This window comes from Sus scrofa, chromosome 12 (assembly GCF_000003025.6).
Source record: "Sus scrofa isolate TJ Tabasco breed Duroc chromosome 12, Sscrofa11.1, whole genome shotgun sequence".
Classification (NCBI taxonomy): domain Eukaryota; kingdom Metazoa; phylum Chordata; class Mammalia; order Artiodactyla; family Suidae; genus Sus; species Sus scrofa.
This window is the reverse complement of record NC_010454.4, coordinates 43,983,393-44,003,442: the sequence shown is the minus strand read 5'-3', so window position 1 is coordinate 44,003,442 and position 20,050 is coordinate 43,983,393. Positions and strand designations below refer to the sequence as shown.

Here is a 20,050-nt window from a genome sequence, read left to right as displayed (position 1 = left end):
CTCAGGTCTGCCCCCAGGGGTGTGACCTCGGGGGCCTAACCCACTCTCTGGGCCTCCGTTCCCTCCCTCGCCCTGGAAGGGCTGGCGGGCTCAGCATGCTCGGCGCTCACCAAGAACCCAGACCACAGAGCAGGTCTGCCCGCATCATAAACGAGCTTTTCGCCACCACCACCACCGACCCGAGGGCCGTTCTCAGAGTGCGGACAGCAAGGCCGTCAGGGCTTGGCACCACGTGCACTCGGGTCTCTCTGAGTCCACCACCGGCTCCCTGGGCAGCATCACGAGCTATGCGTGTTTGGCACCCAGGAGATAAAAGCCACAGCAGCGCTCCTCCTCCCTGGGATGGTCCCTCACCCAGAAGGACAGGGTGCTCCCTCGAAGGCTGGTTCTCCACTTGGGCGGTAAGTCTAGCAGACACGATGCAGGCAGCCTTCTGGTGCCAGGCAGCTCTGCTCCCACAAGGGCTGCTGGCTAGAAATAGCTCTTCCCTTAGGAGTGGTGGTTCTGGAAACTACTTTTTTTTTTTTTTTTTTTTTTCCCGCTTTTTAGGGCCGCATTCACAGCATATGGAAATTCCCACGCTAGAGGTCAAATTGGAGCTACAGCTGCCGGCCTACACCACAGCTACAGCAACGCGGGATCCTTAACCCACTGAGCAAGGCCAGGGATCAAACCTGCATCCTCATGGATACTAGTTGGGTTCATTGCAGCTGAGCCACATGGGGAACTCTCTGGAAATGACTTCTTAGCCAGCTCCAACACTAGCTCAACAAAGGCCCTGGGGAAGAAGCTTCAGGACGAGTCTTATTTTCATTCCAGAAGGTGTGAGTTTTGCATTTCAGCACTCCCATAGCTTTGGATCTTGGAGCACTGAGAAGGGAGGGAGCCACGCAATCAGAGTGTGGCCTGGGGGGACAGGGGTCTGGTCAGGCCCACCATTACATCTGAGCACCAATGCAGGCACTCAAACATTCATTACTTTAATACACAAAGTCCCCTGTGAGGATTTCCTTAGTGGGTGGCAGGGTGCCCCAGCCAGGGCCCCACCTTCCACCCAGGCCGTCAGAAACAGGACTCACTCACAAGTGCATCTTCGGCAAGTCAGCAACAGGGCTTCTAATAGCGGGTGGGTGAGCACCAACCCTCAAACTCCCATTTTTAATAAGAAATGAGGGTTGAGTTTCAAAATCCCTTTGGGTTGTACTGGATAGAGGCTGGGTTGGCTGAAGAGCCCACAGGGAGCCCTTGTACCTTTTACCATCTTTGGTTCTCATCCCTCTTTCTCCCTCGCTCCTAAGACGCCAGGCTCAAGGTCACCTGAGCGCAGGTGGCCCCTGAGGGTGGCACCCCGTAGGTGTCTGGCTGGGGGCACCTTGCGGCCTCACTCACCCCAGCCCCCCAGGCTCACTCCCTTGACCTCTGCACTTGCTGGACCCCAGCTTCCAAAGCTTGTCCCCAGATACATCCCCAGGGAGTCCCTCTGGGGACCCTACTGAGACCTTTACTCAAATATCACCTTTTCTGAAAAGCCATCCTGACCCCTCACTTAAAATTTTAACACTTCCGGGAGTTCCCGTTGTGGCTCAGCGGGTTAAGAAGCAGACTAGTAACCATGAGGAGGCAGGTTCGATCCCTGGCCTCACTAACTGGGTTAAAGATCCAGCGTTTCCATGACCTATGGCACAGGTTGCAGATGTGGCTCAGATCCCAAATTGCTGTGGCTGTGGCGTAGGCACCGTTCCTAGTCCAGGAACTTCCATATGGCGCAGGTGTGGCCCTAAAAAGAAAAGAAAAAAAATTATACCACTTTCTTTGAGGGCCCTCTTCCTGCTTTCATTTTTTCCATAGCACACTCACAATTAACAAAGAATATATTTTCCTCTCACTTACTGTCTGAATGTCTCCTCCCAACACTAAAACCTAAGTTTCACAGAGCTGACATTTTTGTCCTTTTTGTTCAGTTACTCCCCCATTTTAGAAGGGTGCCTGGGAGTTGCTGTCATGGCCCAGGGGAAATGAATCTGACTAGGAACCATGAGGTTGTGGGTTCCATCCCTGGCCTTGCTCAATGGGTTAAGGATCTGGCATTGCCGTGAGCTGTGCTGTAGGTGGCAGACGCAGCTTGGATCCTGCGTTGCTGTGGCTGTGGCCGTGGCCAGCAGCTGTAGCTCCAATTAGACCCCTAGCCTGGGAAACTCCATGTGCCACAGGTGTGGCCCTAAAAAGAAAAAGAAAAAAAAAAAAAGAAGAAGAATGCCCTGCACAGAATGAGTGTTAAACTCGTATGCTAATGAAATATTTGTTGAAAAAAAGAGTAATAGAATACATAAAAAGACGTACTCTGTGCCAGGCATCATGATTCACATGGCTCATCTCACTCACTATTAACAACAATTCTATTATAATCTCTGTTTTACAGATGAGGACACTGTTGCTCAGACAGGTTAAGCAATTTACCCAAAGACACACAGCTTAGCCAGGAAGGGAGTGGAGCTTGAACCTAGGCCACTAAGCACCAGAACCTTTTATCTACTACAGGGTGCTGCTCACCTCCCCAGGGAGCAGCACGTCCGACTTTGGGAACACAAACATTCGGGCAGCCGCAGGGGGAGCGGGGCCAGTTTGCTGTGACAAGCGGGATTGGGGCTTTGACAAGATGGGTGCTAAGAAAACAAATCCCGCCAGACCAGGAAACTGCTTAAACCAAACAGGGCCGGAGAGGAAGTTTAGTTTAAGCTGTTAGATGCCCGAGACAAGGTCTGGTCATTTGAGGCCAACGAAGTCTTTTTCTGCGAAGAGTCAGCAGTCCTCCAGCTGAGGGGCCAAAGACGGGAGAGGGTACAAGATGGACCAGTGCCAAGAAGCCACTTTCCATTAGCCGCATGGCACATCATGGCCCACATGGCTGTCTGCACACAGGTATTGCGAGTAACAACGTCTTTGGCTTTTGGTTTCTTTTTATCTTTCTCTCTCTTTTTTTAAAGAACTACTTCCTAAAACTCTCAAAATTGTCAAAGATGCAGCTGCAAAACTGGCCCAGCACTTTGCCTCAAATGTTCACCTCTTCTCATAAACCACCGGGCCAACCACAACAGAAAAAGTTTCCTGTCCCCTAAAAAGACAAGTTTCCATTCGCTGATGGATTCTTCCTTGCTCTGTTCAGTCCCCTCAGCCAGGGTGAGTCAGGGCCACCAAGGCAGACTCTCCCCAGGGACTTGTCTCCTTCTTTCTTCTAAGACTCACCACCAACGCTTGAAATACGACCACGCCTACAAGTTGGCCCCATCAGACTCCATGGCGGCCCAGCTCACAGCTCTGCTGCCTCTCTAACCAGAGCACTTCAAGACAGAAGCCAAGTTCTCTGAGATGGAATCGGAGAAGAGCCCTTGGTCTGAAGCCACCTCCCCCTGGCCCCCCAGGATGCTTGTCTCCCCATCTTCCTTCTCAACCAGGAGTGTCCACCTCCTCCTCTGCTTTGCCTCCTTTCTTCTACCAATGATCCCCTGCTAATCTGGACTCTGAGGCTCTGGCCATCTCCTGTTTGCAACTTTGAAGTTATCCCGTCCCAATGGTGTGGAAAAGGAGAGATTTCCAGACCCTTTCCCATGTAGCATGATTTCTCCCCAAACCCTGAGCGTTACCAAAGCTTTTCTGACCTCGCTCTGCCCCAGACAAGACCCCAGGTCAAGCAGGTGTGGGAGGGGTATCATGAAATGATTGCAAACATGAAATCAGACAATTCTAGACTTGAACCCCAGCTCCACAGATTACTTGTGACCTTGGGCCTCACTTCCTCATCCCCAATAAAGTGGGCTGATAAGGCTGTTCGTTATTGAGGAACCAACTGAGAAATCTCCTGTAAAACTCCTGATAGGTCAAAATCGGGTCCGTCTATCTCAGGTTCGCTGTCACTGAGGAAGGAGGGCACGGGGAGCCTGCGTTACTATATTTCTAGGATCCGGCCTTCCCTTCCCACCCAGCAACGAGTTTACACACAAGGAGCCCAAGGAGCAGGTGAGGTCTGGTCAAAGCTGGCTCCAACTCCATGGCATCACAGCCCCTTGTTGCTTATAAACCATCCAGTTGTCTCCACACAAAACAGCAGCCAATGTCTTCCACCAGGTCCATTTCCTGGAAGGGCCACAGGGTGACAGCTCCCTAGGTGTACACAGTCTGGGCTGTCCCGAAGTTGAGAACCTTGAAGCACTGCTCGGACCTCCTCTCCCCTCTCTCTGCCCCACCCTACGAGGAGAAAATCAGGACATGCACAATGTCCCCAAGTCTTGATTTCCAAGGAGAGTCACACATCAGAATCCCACTCAGGGCAGGTCGGGGCAGGGCAGAGCAGCCTGGTAAACAGGGGGTTTCCACGTCCATTTCTCAGGCTTGTTTCCCATAAGCGGGGCCTAGACACTCAGAGCTGACATGGGCAGCCCCTGTCTGAGCTGGCAAGCTCGGGGCTCAGGGCCCCCGCCCTGGCAGGCCGAGATGCTGGGCCTGACACAGGCAACTGAGTTTCACTTACTACACTGAAGCCTGGCAGCACAGAGCCCGGCTTGGTTCAAATCAAGAAACATTTCCCGAGTGCCCACACACCTCAGGATGCAGAGATGAGTCAGCCCAGGGTGGCGGGAGGCACCATGGGCCTCCATCCATGCCCCACCAGCATCTTCTCTGGGTTCACTCATCCACAAACTCCCCCGCTGAGGTGACTTTCTCATTCACCCTCATCTCCCACAACAATGCCTGGCACATGACTGGGGGGGCGGGGTGACAAGTACTTGTTGAATTAATGCATTAATTGTTTAAAAAAAAAGGGGGGTTTTAATTATAGTCCATTTATAATGTTGTGCCAATTTCTGCTGTACATCAAAGTAACCCCGTCATACGAATATACGTGCATTCTTTTTCTCGTGTTATCGTCCATCGTGTCCCGATCCCAAGAGACTGGATACAGTTCCCTGTGCTGTAACCACAGGAAGTGCATTCACTCTTGGCCACGGCCCAGCTCAGGGTGGACCACAGCCCTCAGGGACCGCCACTTCCCACTGTGTTCCTGGCACCTTCTGGTCCTTGACCAGAACAGGTTCATGTCTGCCTCAGGGCGCTGGCATGTGCTAGTCTCTCTGCCTCGAATATTCTTCCCCCAGGTGTTCACGAGTCTACTGCTTTCTCATCCTTTAAGACTCAGATCAAGCATCACCTTCTCTGGGCAGGAAGCCTTCCTGAGCACCAGATCTAAGGCAGCAGCCTTCTCCCCGGCCCATTGCTCTACCCCAGCAGTGCTGCTTTTTTTCTCGAGCCCCTTTTCTCTATCTATTGACTCGTCTTTTATCTTTTTCTTTCTCTGCCTGTCTTCTCCATTGTTCTCTTCTCAGCATGGAACACACTTGCGGGCCAGGCACACAGTAGATGCTCAAGAAACAGTGAATGAATGGATGGCAGACAGAAAATAGCAAATTCAAGATGGGGTACGATTGACACACCTTAAATGCTTTACAATTTTAGTTGGTGATTATAACGGAAAGATTTAAAAAAAAAGGGGGGGGGAGGAAGATGGGAAATGACTTAACATGGCGAAAAATAAAGGTTGGGTGGGAGAAGGAAGGTACAGAGACCAAAAGGACTGCAAAGAAAAAAATGAGTGCTTCAAGCAGGAGTACCAATTTAAAAAGAACTGTCATTCAAAAAGTATAAAATGTGGAGTTCCCTGGTGACTCAGCAGGTTAAGGATCTGGCATTGTCACTGCTGTGGCTCTGGTTACAGCTGTGGCATGCGTTCTGTCCCTGGATGGATGCTGTGGGCACAGCCAAAAAAAAAGTATAAGATGGAGGACAGTTTTGCAGCTCCCATCACACAAATACATCAGCTCTTTGACCCAATAACTCCATTCCTGGGAATTATCCCAAGGAAATGAATTCAGAATAGGAACAACAACAAAAAAAGAGGTGCTTGTGCTAAGATGATTCCAGTTACGTTGTTTATAACAACAGAAAGCTGGAAACAACCAAAATGTCCCAAAACAGGGGAAATGTTTTGGCAAATGACAGTGTACGCACTGGATGAAATATCACGCAGTAATTAAAATGGCTACAAGGCTCTGGCATAGGCTGGCAGCTGCAGCTCCGATTCGACCCCTAGCCTGGGAACCTCCATATGCCACAAGAGCGGCCCAAGAAAATGGCAAAAAGACCAAAAAAAAAAAAAAGAAAATGGCCACAAGGAAGAGAAGAGAGGCACATGGACACGTGTTTTAGAATAATGCTAAGTGGGGGGGGGGGGGTCAAAAAACACTGAATCCCTTCTAAGTACCAGGCCCCAGCCAGCACACCTTCTGTATCTCAGCAACTCCTCCCAAGAGCCTCAAGTAAACCTATTCCTATCCCCTTTTAACGAACAAGAAAAACTGAGGTTCACAGAGCTAAGGAACTTGCCCCAGGTCACAGAGGTGGCAAGGAAGGGAGCCAGGAGGCGATGATGACACCCCCACCCCCACAGCCCGGAGTCCTCCCTGCAGCCCTCAGTGTCCCACTAAGTGCCCCAGACTGTCCTTCCAGTAATGACATCATGACTGTGGGAGAGCTGAAGCAGCTGGCCCAAGGCGACAGGGCTCTGAGAAACTTGTGAGAATACAGTCCAAAACCAAATAAAATGAAACAAAGAAAAACCAGCTCTGCTGGGAGCGAGCGACCACAGAGAAAAGAAATGAGAGCATGGTCAGCAGCACCCGGCTTTGGGCAGCCTGCACAGAACCACGGGAAGAGCCACCAAGGGCCAGGAAGCCCCTCCGTGGGCCCCAGACTCCATTTCTAGGCTGGACCCACTGAGCTGAGGGTTCGCCAGGAGCTGCCTGGAGACTGTGCTCGCCCCCTCTCCTCCCCAGGCACACACACAGTGGTGCTCGGTGAATGTTGGCTAAAATACACACATCACATGGTGTGGGGATAAAGCAACAAGGAACAGTAAAGAGGAGACTCTAGAATACAGAGGAGAGTGCCTGGGAGTTCCCGTGGAGGCGCAGCAGAAATGAACCCGATTCAACCAGGATCCATGAGGACGCAGGTTCGATCCCTGGCCCCGCTTGGTGGGTTAAGGATCCGGCATTGCCGTGAGCTGTCGTGTGGGTCACAGATGTAGCTCGGATCTGGCGTTGCTGTGGCTGTGGTGTAGGCCGGCAGCTGCAGCTCCAATATAACCCCTAGCCTGGGAACTTCCATGTGCCTCAGGTACAACCCTAAAAAGACACACACAAAAAAGAGAGTGCCTGGACATTGGGACTGTCTCTGTGACTCCACACGTCAGTGGGACTAGGGAACAGCCGTGGCTGTGACTCTGCCGCCTGAGAACAGCTTTCGGTGTGGCAGGAGCTTCAGCTCAAGAGCAAGATGACCCTCCTATACTGTGCGAGCTCCAGAGACCCAAGGAAACTTGGAGGTAAAGTTAAATGGTCGCTGCACAGGGAGAAGGTACAGGGATTCCTCCCAGCCTGCTGGGCTCTGGACACTCCGCTGGGCGGCAGAGGGTTGTACTAGATTTTGCCGAGTCACTCTGCTTCCTAGATACCAACTGCCCAGCACCACCTCTATTCTCTAACCAGGCTTACTCGAGTGTAGACGCCATGGGTGACCCAAGACTGGCCGGAGCTAGTGATTGCCAAAGCTGGGGGAATCCCTGCATGGGGGTTCATAATACCATTCTCTCAGCTTTTGTACATGTTTGAACATTTCCATAATAAAGGTTTTTTTTAAATGTGGGAGTTCCCTTCATGGCTCAGCAGTTAACAAACCCAACTAGGATTCATGAGGATGTGGGTTCGATCCCTGCCTCAGTCAGGGGATTAAGGATCCAGTATTGCCGTGAGCTGTGGTGTACGTCGCAGATGCAGCTTGGATCCTGAGTTGCTGTGGCTGTGGTTTAGGCTGGCAGTTGTAGCTCCAACTCGACTCCTGGCCTGGGAACTTCCATGTGCCGAGGGTGCGGCCCTAAAAAGCCAAAAAAAAAAAAAAAAGAAAGAAAGAACAAAATGAAAATGAAAACTAAATTTTTTAAAAAATGTAAACTCAGACGCAGGCACTTTACCCAAGAATCACCAAGGGCCTGGCCCACGCTCTGGAGCTGCCCTCTGGAGCCAGACAATGGCCACGGGTCTTTAGAAAACTTAGTCTGTGTTAACAGATTTTCTAAGTGGAAGTGGAGCAAATGCAAGTCAGGCAGGGCCAGTCAGTATTAAGACTGTGGTTCAAGCCACAGCTTGGTCTCTCCTTGGCTGCAGGACTCTGGGCAAGTCACTTAACTGCTTTTCACCTCAGTTTCTTCATCTATAAAATGGGAAGAAAACAGAACCCTCCCCACAAGGCAGCTGCAAGGAGTAAATGCCACCAAAAACTCCTAAGAAGGGGGCCAGGCAGGGAGTAAGCGCTCAGTAAATGTCAGCTATTGCGACACAACCATTTTGTAACACATATAGATATTCATTTTGAAAACCACACATCCATTTGACCAGTTACCTGGGGAAAATGAAATGGGGTGGGCCCGGCCCTGTATTCTGAGCCCTCAGGCAGCGGTGTAGAAGCTGTGTGTCTGTCTACTGCACCCAGAGGTGGCCCCGGCCGGCCTGGGCCTCCATGGGCCAAGAGGCTAAGAGAGAGGGCCTCCCTTCAAACAGCCAGCACCAGAAACAGGAAGCTGCTTCCTTTCCTTTCCATTCTGAGCCAGCATTTCCTTTTTTGTTTTAAAAAGCATTCCTTGTCTGCAGCCCAGCCCTTCCCCTGCCCTCAGCAGCCCCAGACTCCAACACACCCACATCTGCATTTCTCCTGGATTATTTTCTGCCCACCATCGGGGTCAGGAGGTTCCTGGCAGACCCTGTGGGCCAAGAGGAGACAGGACACTAGGACTCCAGACATACAGACCTTTCTGGGTATGTCTTCCTCAGCTTCTTGGGAGGATTAAGTGAAATGTGTCCCTAAGGGCTAGTGTGGTGCCCAGAACATGGTCTGTCTCCCTTCGTAAAGCACCTCCCTCGACAAGAGGCAACTCTGCACCGTAGGTAAATGTATGGAGTCACCAGATCCTTGTCGACCCACTCGATTTTAACGGGAACCTCAAACGGATCCTCAATATCGCAAAATCACAGTAGCTGAAACTAAGCCTACCATTTCTTGTCTCTTCCCCTGTTCATGGCTTAAAGAAATGTTTCCCCAACTATGGGCAGTGGAAAAAGGATCCCCTGGAGAAATAAGTTCGGGGACCAGCCCCCCCCCCGCCCCCGCCCACTGCAGGACTTCTCAGAGCCTTTAAAACACTGGTCTTCATCTTTAGGAATCTCCAGGAGGGAGATGGCTGATGGGGCCCGTTCACAACTACTTGAAGCCCTCTTTCACGAGAGCATCTTGCAGAACAGTACTGGAAAGGCTGCATTAAGCCCTTTCATGGGTCCCAGGCTAAGAGGAGGGACCCTCAAGATCATGCCCCATGTATGAGAACACTGATGTCACTTTTTTTTAATTTTTAAAATTTTTTTATTTTATGGCCACACCCCTGGCATATGGAAGATCCTGGGCCAGACATCAAAATTACGCCTACAGCAACCTACACCACAGCTGCAGCAACACTAGATCCCTAATCCACTGCACTGGAGCAGGGATCGAACCTGTGCCTCTGCAGAGCCAATGCAGATCCGTAACCTGCTGTACAACAGGAATTCCCCAGGTCACTTTTTAAATATGATCCATAACTTCTTTTTTCTGGCCGCCAAAGCTCTTTGTGCACCATGTGTGAAGTTGGTTTTGCTATCCATACCAAAACCCAACCCAATCCAAAGTGAACTGGCTAAATTGGAACTCAATACCTCCAGGTACCCTATTAAAGAAAAGCCCCACCACTCTACAAGCAGCTTATCTCATCAGCTTTGCAAAAGGCAACACCTTCATGATGAACATGTTGCAGATTCGGTTCTACGGTTCACACTGTATGAAAAGCTATTTTTCTTAAACCATGGCTGGCCTATTCCACATAATGCATTACACATTTTCTCCCCGGTCCCGTTGTAAATTTTAAACACAACTGTTAGTTCGTTCCTGCAATTATTCTGAAGGTAGAAAAATGAAAGGGGGAGAAGAATGGCAAGCAAACAGGATGACTTCAGCGCTATTATTTTCAAAGGCAATCCGCCCAGTTAAAGCATACTGTCACCCACCAAGGGCAGGAAGACAGAGAAATACAGAGATATAGAAATATATAGGTTTTATATGTGGCGATAGTTTGAAAACATTTTCAATGCAGATGGGAAACACTCATGCCTGGGAATAAATGACAAAGCATTTTTGATCCTAACATCCATCCCCATAGTAGGCTTCTGCGTCTCCTCCTGGAATCTTGAACAGGGGCGAAAGCCATATGGCCACAAAGACACTGGATTAAAAGGTCCTATCTTCTGGAAGCATGATGTTAAATATCGTACAAAGTATCACGGTATAGACTACAAAATATGCCCCAATTTAAGTCAAATACCAGATCCTATAGCAGTAAAGGTTCCTCCACCCAGTCCCAGGGGATCTTTCAGTGGAAGGATGAGAAGCCCTTGAAGACACAGTCAGATCGGGTTCAAAGACTCAGGCCATCTGGGCTGAGCCAGCCCACTGGGCAGACAGGCTTTCAAAAGAGGCCCCACTCACTGGACACTCCAGACTGCTCCCCAAGACTCTCTCCAGTCCCCAGGTTTCCTAAGACACCAAGTTGGGGACTAGGAAAGCAAACCCAACTTGCTTCCTCTTGCAGGAAACTCCCTGAGGCTGAGGACCAGCACCCGCCCCCGACCCCTGCCCCCAACACAGAAGGGTGGGATGGCAGGCTGCCCTTGGCCATCGGTCAAGGTGGTCTGAGGTCTGGGGTCTGACTCCCCATTCAGTGGTCCTGTATAACCACCCATCACCTCTCCACTCTTTGTTCGGGTTAATAATCTAATAGGTATTCAGGGTAAGGCCCTTCCCTTCGGGCCCTGAACTTCTTCACCTGCACCATCTGGCTGGACTGGATGGAAATTCCAAGATCCTTTGTAGCCCTCTTACCTTAAGAATCCACACCTCCATTTGATCAATCCCAAAGCCAAGGCACCCCAATTGGGGTTCTGATCAATATTTGTGGTTGGTGATGAAACTGAGGTTATAGTTCAGTGAGGTGCCTTTCATGAGCCTCAGGTGATAAAAAACTCACCACCTGGCCATGCACTGCCCAGAGGCGCCCTGTCCCTAGACACAGAGACCTGACATCCAGCCACACTCTGCTGCCTGGGAGCAAGGAAAGATCCTTTCTCTAAATGGCCAACCCAGGGGCCCCCCTTGCTACAGGCACCCACAAAACTCGAACCCACAATCCTTGACACATAACCCAGAACTTCAGCCATGGGGGCCACATCCTGTCTCCAGTTCACACTCCTTGACCTCAGGATGGGTCAACCACGAGTTTGACTATGGCAAAGGGGTAAACACATGAAGGCTGCCATTCTGTAAATCCTGGCACTCTTGCTGGTGGGTGGGTGGGGGAGGGGGGCGGGTGGGGGGGAGGGGACAGGGGGAACATGCCAGGCCCTAAAGATTTCAAAGAATAGGGTTAAATGTGTACAAACACTCTGACCCAGCAAATTCCACCTCTAGGAATACACTCATGCACTCGCCGCAACAAGGTTTCTATTAGCAAGGTGTGGAAAGAGCCTGAATGGCCGCAAGTGGGGACGGGTGTGATGAGTTTATGACATGACCACAAGATGCAGCCACTACTAGGCATAGTGCACACCTGTGTGCACTGGTGCGGACAGAGAACATTTCCATGGCTTCGCACATGTGAGCAGCAGGAATACATCCCTGTACGTTTGTACGCAAATGCAGGGGAGCCAAACAGTAGAAGAATATACAGCCAAACATGAACAAGAATTAACTCTGAGAGGTGGCATTATGGCTGCGTTATCCTGATAGTCATTTGTGTTTTCTTTGGAATAATGAGCCTTTATCATGATGTGGATTTTAAAATATTTTAATACAACTGGAAAGCTAACGAGTGCAGTGCTCACCAGAGGAATGATGCCGAGAGAAGGGCAGGTATCTATTAAAACAATTATGAGTAAGAGGATCTCTAGGCAGCTTCTCATTTCTCAGAATGAGAGCAGCACGGAGCGATTGCATCACACTTTGCTGACAGAGACCTGTCTTTGAGGATGTGCCGGGCAGCACTTTAGGGAAGCGGCCCCCAGCCCGAGCACTGGGGCCGCACAGTCTGGGGTGGCCACCAAAAGGCCCCGGCATCTGGAATTGAGCCACCAGGCGCCCCTGGGCTGGCCCTTTTTGTTCCTGGCCACTTCCTTGGGCTCAGCTGTCATGACCCTGAGCAGAATACCACCCTGCCCCCAGTGTCTAGAGGCAGTTGTGAGGTTCAGAACATGAGCTCTGAAGACCAGTTAACCCAGGTTCTACCGCCGAGTAACTCACTCTCTGAATCTCTCTGAGCTGCCATGTCCTCATCTGCAGAATGGGGACAAAACCTCACGGGTCCTTGTGAGCATGAAATGGGGCAACACGTGCCAAGAGCCTCAGAACAGGTGACCGAGAAGGTTTCTCGTTCCAGCTCTGCCCTCGCTCCGCTGGAAGGTCCTCCCATAACCCCACAGGCCCCTCTACGCAGCTTTCCCTTTGAACTGAATGCAGGAAAAGATCCCAATCAGTCTACTCTGAAAGGATGTCCTTTTCAAAAGCACAGAGAGACTTGGCCACAGGCACTCTTACTGCCCCCACCGCTGCGCACACGGCCACCAACGACCAGGGCCTTTGCAGCCCCTCTCCAGGCCACAGCCACCGGGCAGGTCCAGGATCCTGGGGTGGGGAATGCAGTGTTCCCAGCTTGCCAGCCGACCTGGCGGGGAAGGAGGCCCTCCCAGTGGTGTCCCCAGGCAGAGGCTCACCTGGGCTGCAGATCTGATAAGGCCTCCCTTCCAACACCCCCCAGGCCTCCCCATTCTTGGGACCTGCAGAGTCCTCTCCAGACTGCCTCCGAGGAACGCTGGTGGCAAGTTTCACCAGGGGAAAAAAATTGCCAAGCTGAAAGCAGACACCAAAGGGGACAGTGCCCCAGCTCTGCCTCCCTCCGGGGGGTGGCTAGAGTGAAAGCCTCCCACAGGAGGTTAGAACCATGGGGCAGGGCAGAAGCAGAGAAACGCCACACTCTGAGGCGGGGGCTGGGCGGGGAAAGGAAACCGGACTTCGCTCTCAGCTCTGCCAGGGGCATTCGACTCGGGACAAGTCACTACCAAGACGCTGGGACTATTTCCCATAAAAGCAAGAGTCGGACCGGCCAACCAGCACATTCTCAATTCCGAGGCACTCTTAGCAAGTCATTGTTCTGAAGTTGCTACTGTTTGCTGGCCTGGCTCCTCCATTAGACCCAACGTGTCCCCACACACTGGGAAAGCATCCCACCTACCTCAGCATCCTTGCCAGGGTGGTGGCAGCGAGCAGCTCAGCAGGCAAATCAGTAATAACTGCAGGTTTGTTGAGTGAATACATGTCCATGCACACCCCCAAGGACCTGCTCTGTGGGAACAAATGGCACCCCCTCCTCTCCCAGCAGCTCTACCGTCCACCACTCTGGGAAGCGGGGGGGCACCGCAGGGAGAGCTCAGGTCCTCCACACCGCAAGGGTCTGACCTCTGCCACAGCGGAGCGGAGTGAAGGTCAAGGCCCTTTGAGGACCCCTTTCTCTAGATCAGCTTGCTTAGCAGAAACTTGTCTCTATAAGAGCACCAGATGGGGACACTTGGTGTGGCAAGGCCTGTCTCTAGAAAGTGCTAGACGGCTGGCAGGAAAAGGCAAAGTTACAATGTCCAGAAAACATGACTCCGTGAGGCACCACTGTCTCCCTGCCTGGCACAGATCTGGCCCAAAGAGGACACGTGAACGAAGGAAAGAACCCACGTGGAGCTCCAGGCCCAGCTGCAAGGCAGCCAGGTGTCCCCGTGTGAGCACATCCGGGGAAGGAGAACATTCCATCTCGCCTCCGTGGAGTTGTCAGACCCCAAGGAGGGTCTGATGGAGAGAAGGCACCAGGTTCTGCTGGAATGAAGTTGCCTCCCAACTTCTGTTTACAGATTCAGACTCTGGGTTCAGATTTTATCTCCTTCCCCTTCTCATCTCGAGAGGAAAAAATATGCGTGTGATGAAGGCTGGTGGATTTCCAGGAAATCTGCAGAGACGGAGGGGGGTCCAGCACACCGACTGGCAGGTAGGAGGCAGATATTAAACCTTGGCTTCTTCCAGTCTTTTGGATCCAGACTGGACCACCACTCCCTGGAGGAAGGCAGGGCCCCAGACGTGCTGACCCCCCACCCCCGATGATCCAGGCTACGATCTGAGGCACCAGCTGTCGGGCCCAGGGTCAGGGACTTCCCGGGGCACCTCATTGAGTGCATATGTAGTGGGAGCCAGAGTGGGCTGGGGTTCCTCCGATGCTGGGAGAAGTCTGGCGTGGTTGCGTAAGCCAAACCCTCTGGTCAGCCCCTTCTTCAAAAGCCAAGAATCCAATGTTGCAAGCCCTGTCTCTGGGGGCCCTGGCCTGGTATGTGAGGAGAGCCTGCAGAACAGGAAAGAAAGCCAGAGTGGACATCCCACTGCCCCACCTGACCTCACCACAGGCTGCCGGGACTGTTTCCTGGCTTGTGTCACCAGCTCTCGGAAACAAGAGCCGGCTGTCAAAGAACCTTCCCCTACATGTGGCCTGGGGTGTGAATGCCTTCACTGGACTCTCACTGGGAAAGTTCATGGGCTGACTCTCTTGGTAGAAAGCCTGCGGACTTAGAGACTCACAACAAAGTCACCGGTTTAAGTAGCCTTGTGCCCATTTTACAGATGAGGAAGCCTGAGATTCAGACGTCATGGGACTGGCCCAAGGTCATACAGACAGTATCTGGACCCGAATTCAAAGTCACTGGCCACCGTGCCCCTGTCGTCAGCATGCTTGGAGTAATACCATCCCCCCATTCTATCAGTTTGGTAAATCTGGATTTTAGAACCACTCTTAGGGATATTCTTACACAGGGGTGTTAGAACAAACATTTATTTCAACCCCATTGAGGCCCCTTCCCTAGACCGCAGAATTGAGGGCCATAAGAGCCTGCAGAGACCACTCTAAGCTCCCTATTCAAGAAGGGAGGCTGAGGCCTAGGGAACTGGATCCTGGCATCTAAAGTCCCATCCCCCAAACAGCCCAGGTCCCACCTTTTCAGGGAGTAAGGTGGACCCAAATCCACATGATAGTGGAGAGGACACGGAGCTGGGTACTGGGTCTGGTTCCCACTGCGAACCCCTTTGGGCCTTTGGATGGGCTTCTGGTGGCCAGAGCTGATCATCCAATACACACCCAGGAAGGAGGCCACTGAATAAACCAACCCAGAAACTCAAGTACAGGGACACCCTGGGGTGTCCTAATGCCAACCCTTGGTCCAAATGAGTGACCCTGGAAGTGAGGGCACCAAGAAGGCAAGGCACCGCTTCCAGAGAAAAAGCAGCACATGATTCTCCCAGGCCCACTCTCCCAAGCAGGAGCACTTGGGAGCGACGTGGGGACATTCAGAGAGGCTAACAGAGAACGTTTTCTCATCCCAACAACGTAGCGGCCCAACCAGCCCTGTGTTGCTGGACAACGACCCCTCCTCCCAGAACGAAGCCACACAGGCCCCCTATTGTGTTGGTTTAAAAACTGAACTTTGCTGGGCAAACACTCTCAGCTGTGTTCAAGAAACCAGTTTCTCTCACCAGTTGGAAAACAGCAGCGTGCATGCAGAAGGGACAGTCGTGGGGGGGAAGGGGTGGGGTGGGGTGGGGTGGGGTGGGGTGGGGTTGTTGGTTGGTTTGTTTTTTAAGTAAAAGCCCTGGTCAGTACTGCTATAGCAACTACAACAAAAATAATAATAGCTAGCACTGATGAGATGCTTCCAATGTCTCTGGTTTCGTAGCTTTCAAGAAAATAAAACTAAAGGAAAACAGTCACCCCCGACCGTTTGGGATCAAACAGGGATTCTGGCCTGTGGTGTGCACAGAGGACCGGGTCTCATAATTGCCACAAATCACCAGCTGGCCTGGTCACCGCTGGCAGAGACAATGGTGGTGGTGGTGCGGGGAGTTAGGATGAAAAGTTAAGGTTCTAATAACACAAAATATCTCCAGATCTGCAGAAGGTCAGATGTGACAACACAAGGTGGAAAGAGGCCTCTTTTTCAAAGTAGAATAGCAGCAATTAAGGGGTGCCTGGAATTTCACAGCCTCCCCAGCCTCTGGACAAAAGCAAGCTGGGAAGGTACCAGTTTCCCTCTACTGGGTATGGGGGAGGGGGACTCCCCCTTCTGGGACCCCCAACAACCCTTTTGGTTGATTCTTCCAAATCCTTTAAATACTGCACTTCCCAGCTATAATTTGAGAGGGTAAGGGCCGCATGTCCTATTTCTTCTTTACAATGGAGGCTGCCTCCACCAGAACCCCTTAAATATTGTCATCGGCGCACGGAAAGCTTTGGTCCCCAACATAATAGCTCCTAAGCCAAAGCCCCCCAACCCCGGGGGGTGGGGGGGTGGGGGGGTGGGGGTGCGGGGCAGGGGGAGGTTGGTGGGTAATTACATTGGGAGCAGTGAAACGCTGGGGCAGTGCGAAAGAGAAGCACTCAATGCCCCAGAGGCAAAAATGCAGTTTCAGCAAACACTTTGATAAGAGACGGACGAGAACCTGAAGGAAAGGAAAGGAAGGGACAAGACAGCGTCTGGGGCGTGAGGGCAAGGCAGAGAACGACCGGCCTACGCTCACACTTCAGAGGGACCTCGACCCGCCCCATCACCCCGGCCCACAGCGGCTGGGCTCAGTCACCCAGGAAAAAGTCTAGCATGTGACTCAGTGGGAGAAGGAGTCCTGCGGCCAGGCGAGGTGGAAATGGGGTGGGGGGTGGCAGGGGATGTCCGCGCGCAGCCCATCCCGCCCGTGGGCTCCTCGAGCCTCCATCTCAGGTCCCACTACGCCCCTCCCCCCAAATTCCGCCCAAGGTGAGGGACTGGTCCTGGGTCCTGCACCCGCCGCAGGAGCAAGTGGAGGAGGGAGAGGAAGCCGCAAAGGAGGTGACCCGGCTCAAGGATGCAACTGGGAAAGCAGTGAACTGGAGCGGCGAGGGAGGTGCTGGGGTGCGTTCAGGGCCGCCGACCCCTGCCTCCTCAGACCCAGCGCGGGCCCCCGATTCTGTGGCGCCGCGGTTCCTCACCTCCAGGGTCCGGATCTCCTGCTGGGTGAGGTCGTTGGACACGGCGCACTTGGTGCGGAGCCCGCGCAGGCTGCCGATGGAGATGTCGATGAGCTTCTGGAGCTGCCCGCACTGCTGCAGCGCCCGGCTGGCCGCGGCCCCGGCGCCCCCATCCGCGGCCGCCGCGGCTCCCCCGCCGCCGCCCTCCTTCTTCTCCCCCATAGCCGCCGCGCGCAGCGCCGCTCTATCCATGCCTCGGCATCGGGGACGCGGAGTGGCCGAGGCGGGGAGCCCGGGGGGCGCGGGCGCCTCGGTAGGTAATCCGCGAACCGTGAGGGCTGGACGAAGAGCGCCCCTCGCCGCTGCGAGAGCTGGTGTGAGAGGACCGCCGGCCGCCGAGCCTACCGCTCTCGCCCGCCCAGCCGCGGCGGCAAAGCGAAAGCCGCGGCGACCCGACGGCAGCCGCTCCCGGAGCCTTTAAGTGGCAGCGGGGGCCGGGTCAGAGCAGCTGGGCATGCTGGGACTTGTAGTCCGCCCCGCGCACCTGCCGCCGCCTGCGCCCTCGGGCCCCCGCCGGCGACCGCACCCCGCGGTCCCGGCTCTCCCCTCCGTGACAGGAGTAGGCTCTGCGGGAGCGCCCAGCTTCTGCGCCCCGGGAGTGGCTGCTCCACGCCAGCTCCTCCCTCGGCTCCCGGAGCCAGGGGAGCTTCGTCTCCCCGCCCACCGCCGCCTTCTCCCCATCCCCCTCCTGTCCGAGTCTTCCCGCGACCCCTCCGTGGAGGGGCGGGTAGGGGCCGGTGGCCCCTTGGAGGAGGTTGGGGTGCGCATCCTTCAATTCCTCGACCGCAGCTGAATCCTCCAGGGCAGGGACAGTGGAGGTTCCAGAATTTGTGGGTTTAGGGGCCGCCATCTAGTGGGAAGGGGCCTAAAGTACTTGCCCTTTGGTTAGTTCGCAAAGCCCTGGACTCCTTACTGTTCACGCCAGAGGAAATGTACAGGCTTAGGAAGGTGCAGGGTTTTCTTCCACATGCTATTTACCCACCAAAATAAGGGTCCCATCCTTTCACCAGCCCCAACCCAACAGGACAGTCCAGACGCTTAGGGCGACACACTGATATGTCACACTTGGGAGTGCTGGAGAGCAAGCAGACAGTCTGGGTTCAAACAGTCTTTTCCACTGTCTAGCTGTTAGCTCATCTCTAAGTGTCTGAGTTTGCCCATCAGTAAAATGGGGGTAATAATAGCAGCAATCTGATAGGGTTCATATGAAGAATAGGTTCATATGAAGAATGAAATCATCTATGCACAGCACCTAGAGTGATTACTGCCCCTGTGTAGTCAGGAGATGAATGTTAGCAGTTGCTACTATTTCAATCTCAAGATCTCCTAAACATGCCCCCTCAGCCCCCCCCCCTCACCTGAGCAGTGGACATGGGCCAAACACTGTCCTGGGCTGGGAGTGGTCTGTTTGTGCCTTTCTGTGCCTCTTAATCCAGCATTCAACCCCTGTCTTTCCCCCACCCTCCCCCTTAACCAGTTCATGTGAGCCTAAAGTGAGTAGACAAGACTAATCAAAGGTCCCAGACATCCCTTCCAACATGCGCCAACCAGAGGAAATCTCTCTCCTAAGCCCCTTGGCTGCAGAAGCAGCTGGCTAATTTTATGTGGTATCTTCCTCACAGAGCCAAATACAGCACCTGGCACACAGGAGGGGGTCCATAAAGTTGTGCAACCCAATTCATGAGCTCTTCAGGTAGATACTCTGTCCTGAAAGAGAAACTGTGTAACAGTGGTTCTCAAACTTGACAGTGGATCAAAACCTCTGGCAGGAGTTCCCGTCGTGGCGCAGTGGTTAACGAATCCGACTAGGAACCATGAGGTTGCGGGTTCGGTCCCTGCCCTTGCTCAGTGGGTTAATGATCCGGCATTGCCGTGAGCTGTGGTGTAGGTTGCAGACGCGGCTCGGATCCCGCGTTGCTGTGGCTCTGGCGTAGGCTGGTGGCTACAGCTCCGATTGGACCCCTAGCCTGGGAACCTCCATATGCCGCTGGAGCGGCCCAAGAAATAGCAAAAAGACAAAAAAAAAAAAAAAAAAAAAAACCTCTGGCAGAGTTTGTTAATCCATAGAAGGATGAACCCCACCCAAAGAGTCTCCCATTCAGGAGGATGAGGATGAGGCTGGAGAATTTGCATTCTAACAAGTTCTCTAATGATGCTGATGCTGCGGTCTGGGGGCCGAACTTTGAGGAGATTTGGCACAGAGGAAGGTCATGGACCAAGAACTATCTCGAGGGACTGTCCATAGTACAGCCTGGTTGGTTCAGAACCTCTTTTGTTCAGCAGCCAGAGCTGCCAGGCTTGAGTGACTGGCTGAGTTTAATTCAATTCACAAGAGATTTCCTGATAAATGCTTATTATGCATTTACATCAAGCTTGTAATTGGGAGCTGGTCAACACATTTTCCCGCATGACCGCTTTACGTGGGAAGCCATATCCCGAGAAGGGCCACAGCCAGCCTGTGGCATCTACGCCTACCCATGCCATTAGGGCAATGGTGGCAGGGCTGGAGACTGGACAAGCCCCATTCCCTGGCTACTCTCTCCCCAGTCTATCCAGGTCCCTCTTCTGTGGACACAGTTGTCTTCTGGTTGGTGGAGGACATTCAGTGAGCCACGGCTTTCCTTCCCAGTTCATCTCAGACACTCTCCAGTCTTCCCGACTGGCTTTGGGTGTCTGGTTGGCCGCTCGTTTACAGAACTGCCTCTTAGAGATACAGAAAGCAAGGGT

The 20,050-nt window shown here is 52.9% G+C and overlaps 1 protein-coding gene across 6 annotated transcripts in view; it reads right to left on the bottom strand.

Moving 5' to 3' along the window:
• Positions 1 to 20,050, bottom strand: part of KSR1 (kinase suppressor of ras 1) — a 208,612-nt gene that overhangs the window by 132,391 nt on the left and 56,171 nt on the right. For 3 of the 6 annotated variants that reach the window (XM_021067467.1, XM_021067463.1, XM_021067468.1), the window contains exon 1: positions 17,285 to 17,711. The exons of 1 other annotated variant lie outside the window; for it this stretch is intronic. In XM_021067467.1, coding sequence (XP_020923126.1) covers positions 17,285 to 17,515 — 231 coding nt within the window. In that variant the 5' untranslated portion in view covers positions 17,516 to 17,711. Of the gene's footprint in view, positions 1 to 17,284; positions 17,855 to 20,050 lie in introns of those variants that run through there. 2 more of the 6 variants (XM_005669083.3, XM_013981183.2) reach the window with 2 other exon arrangements.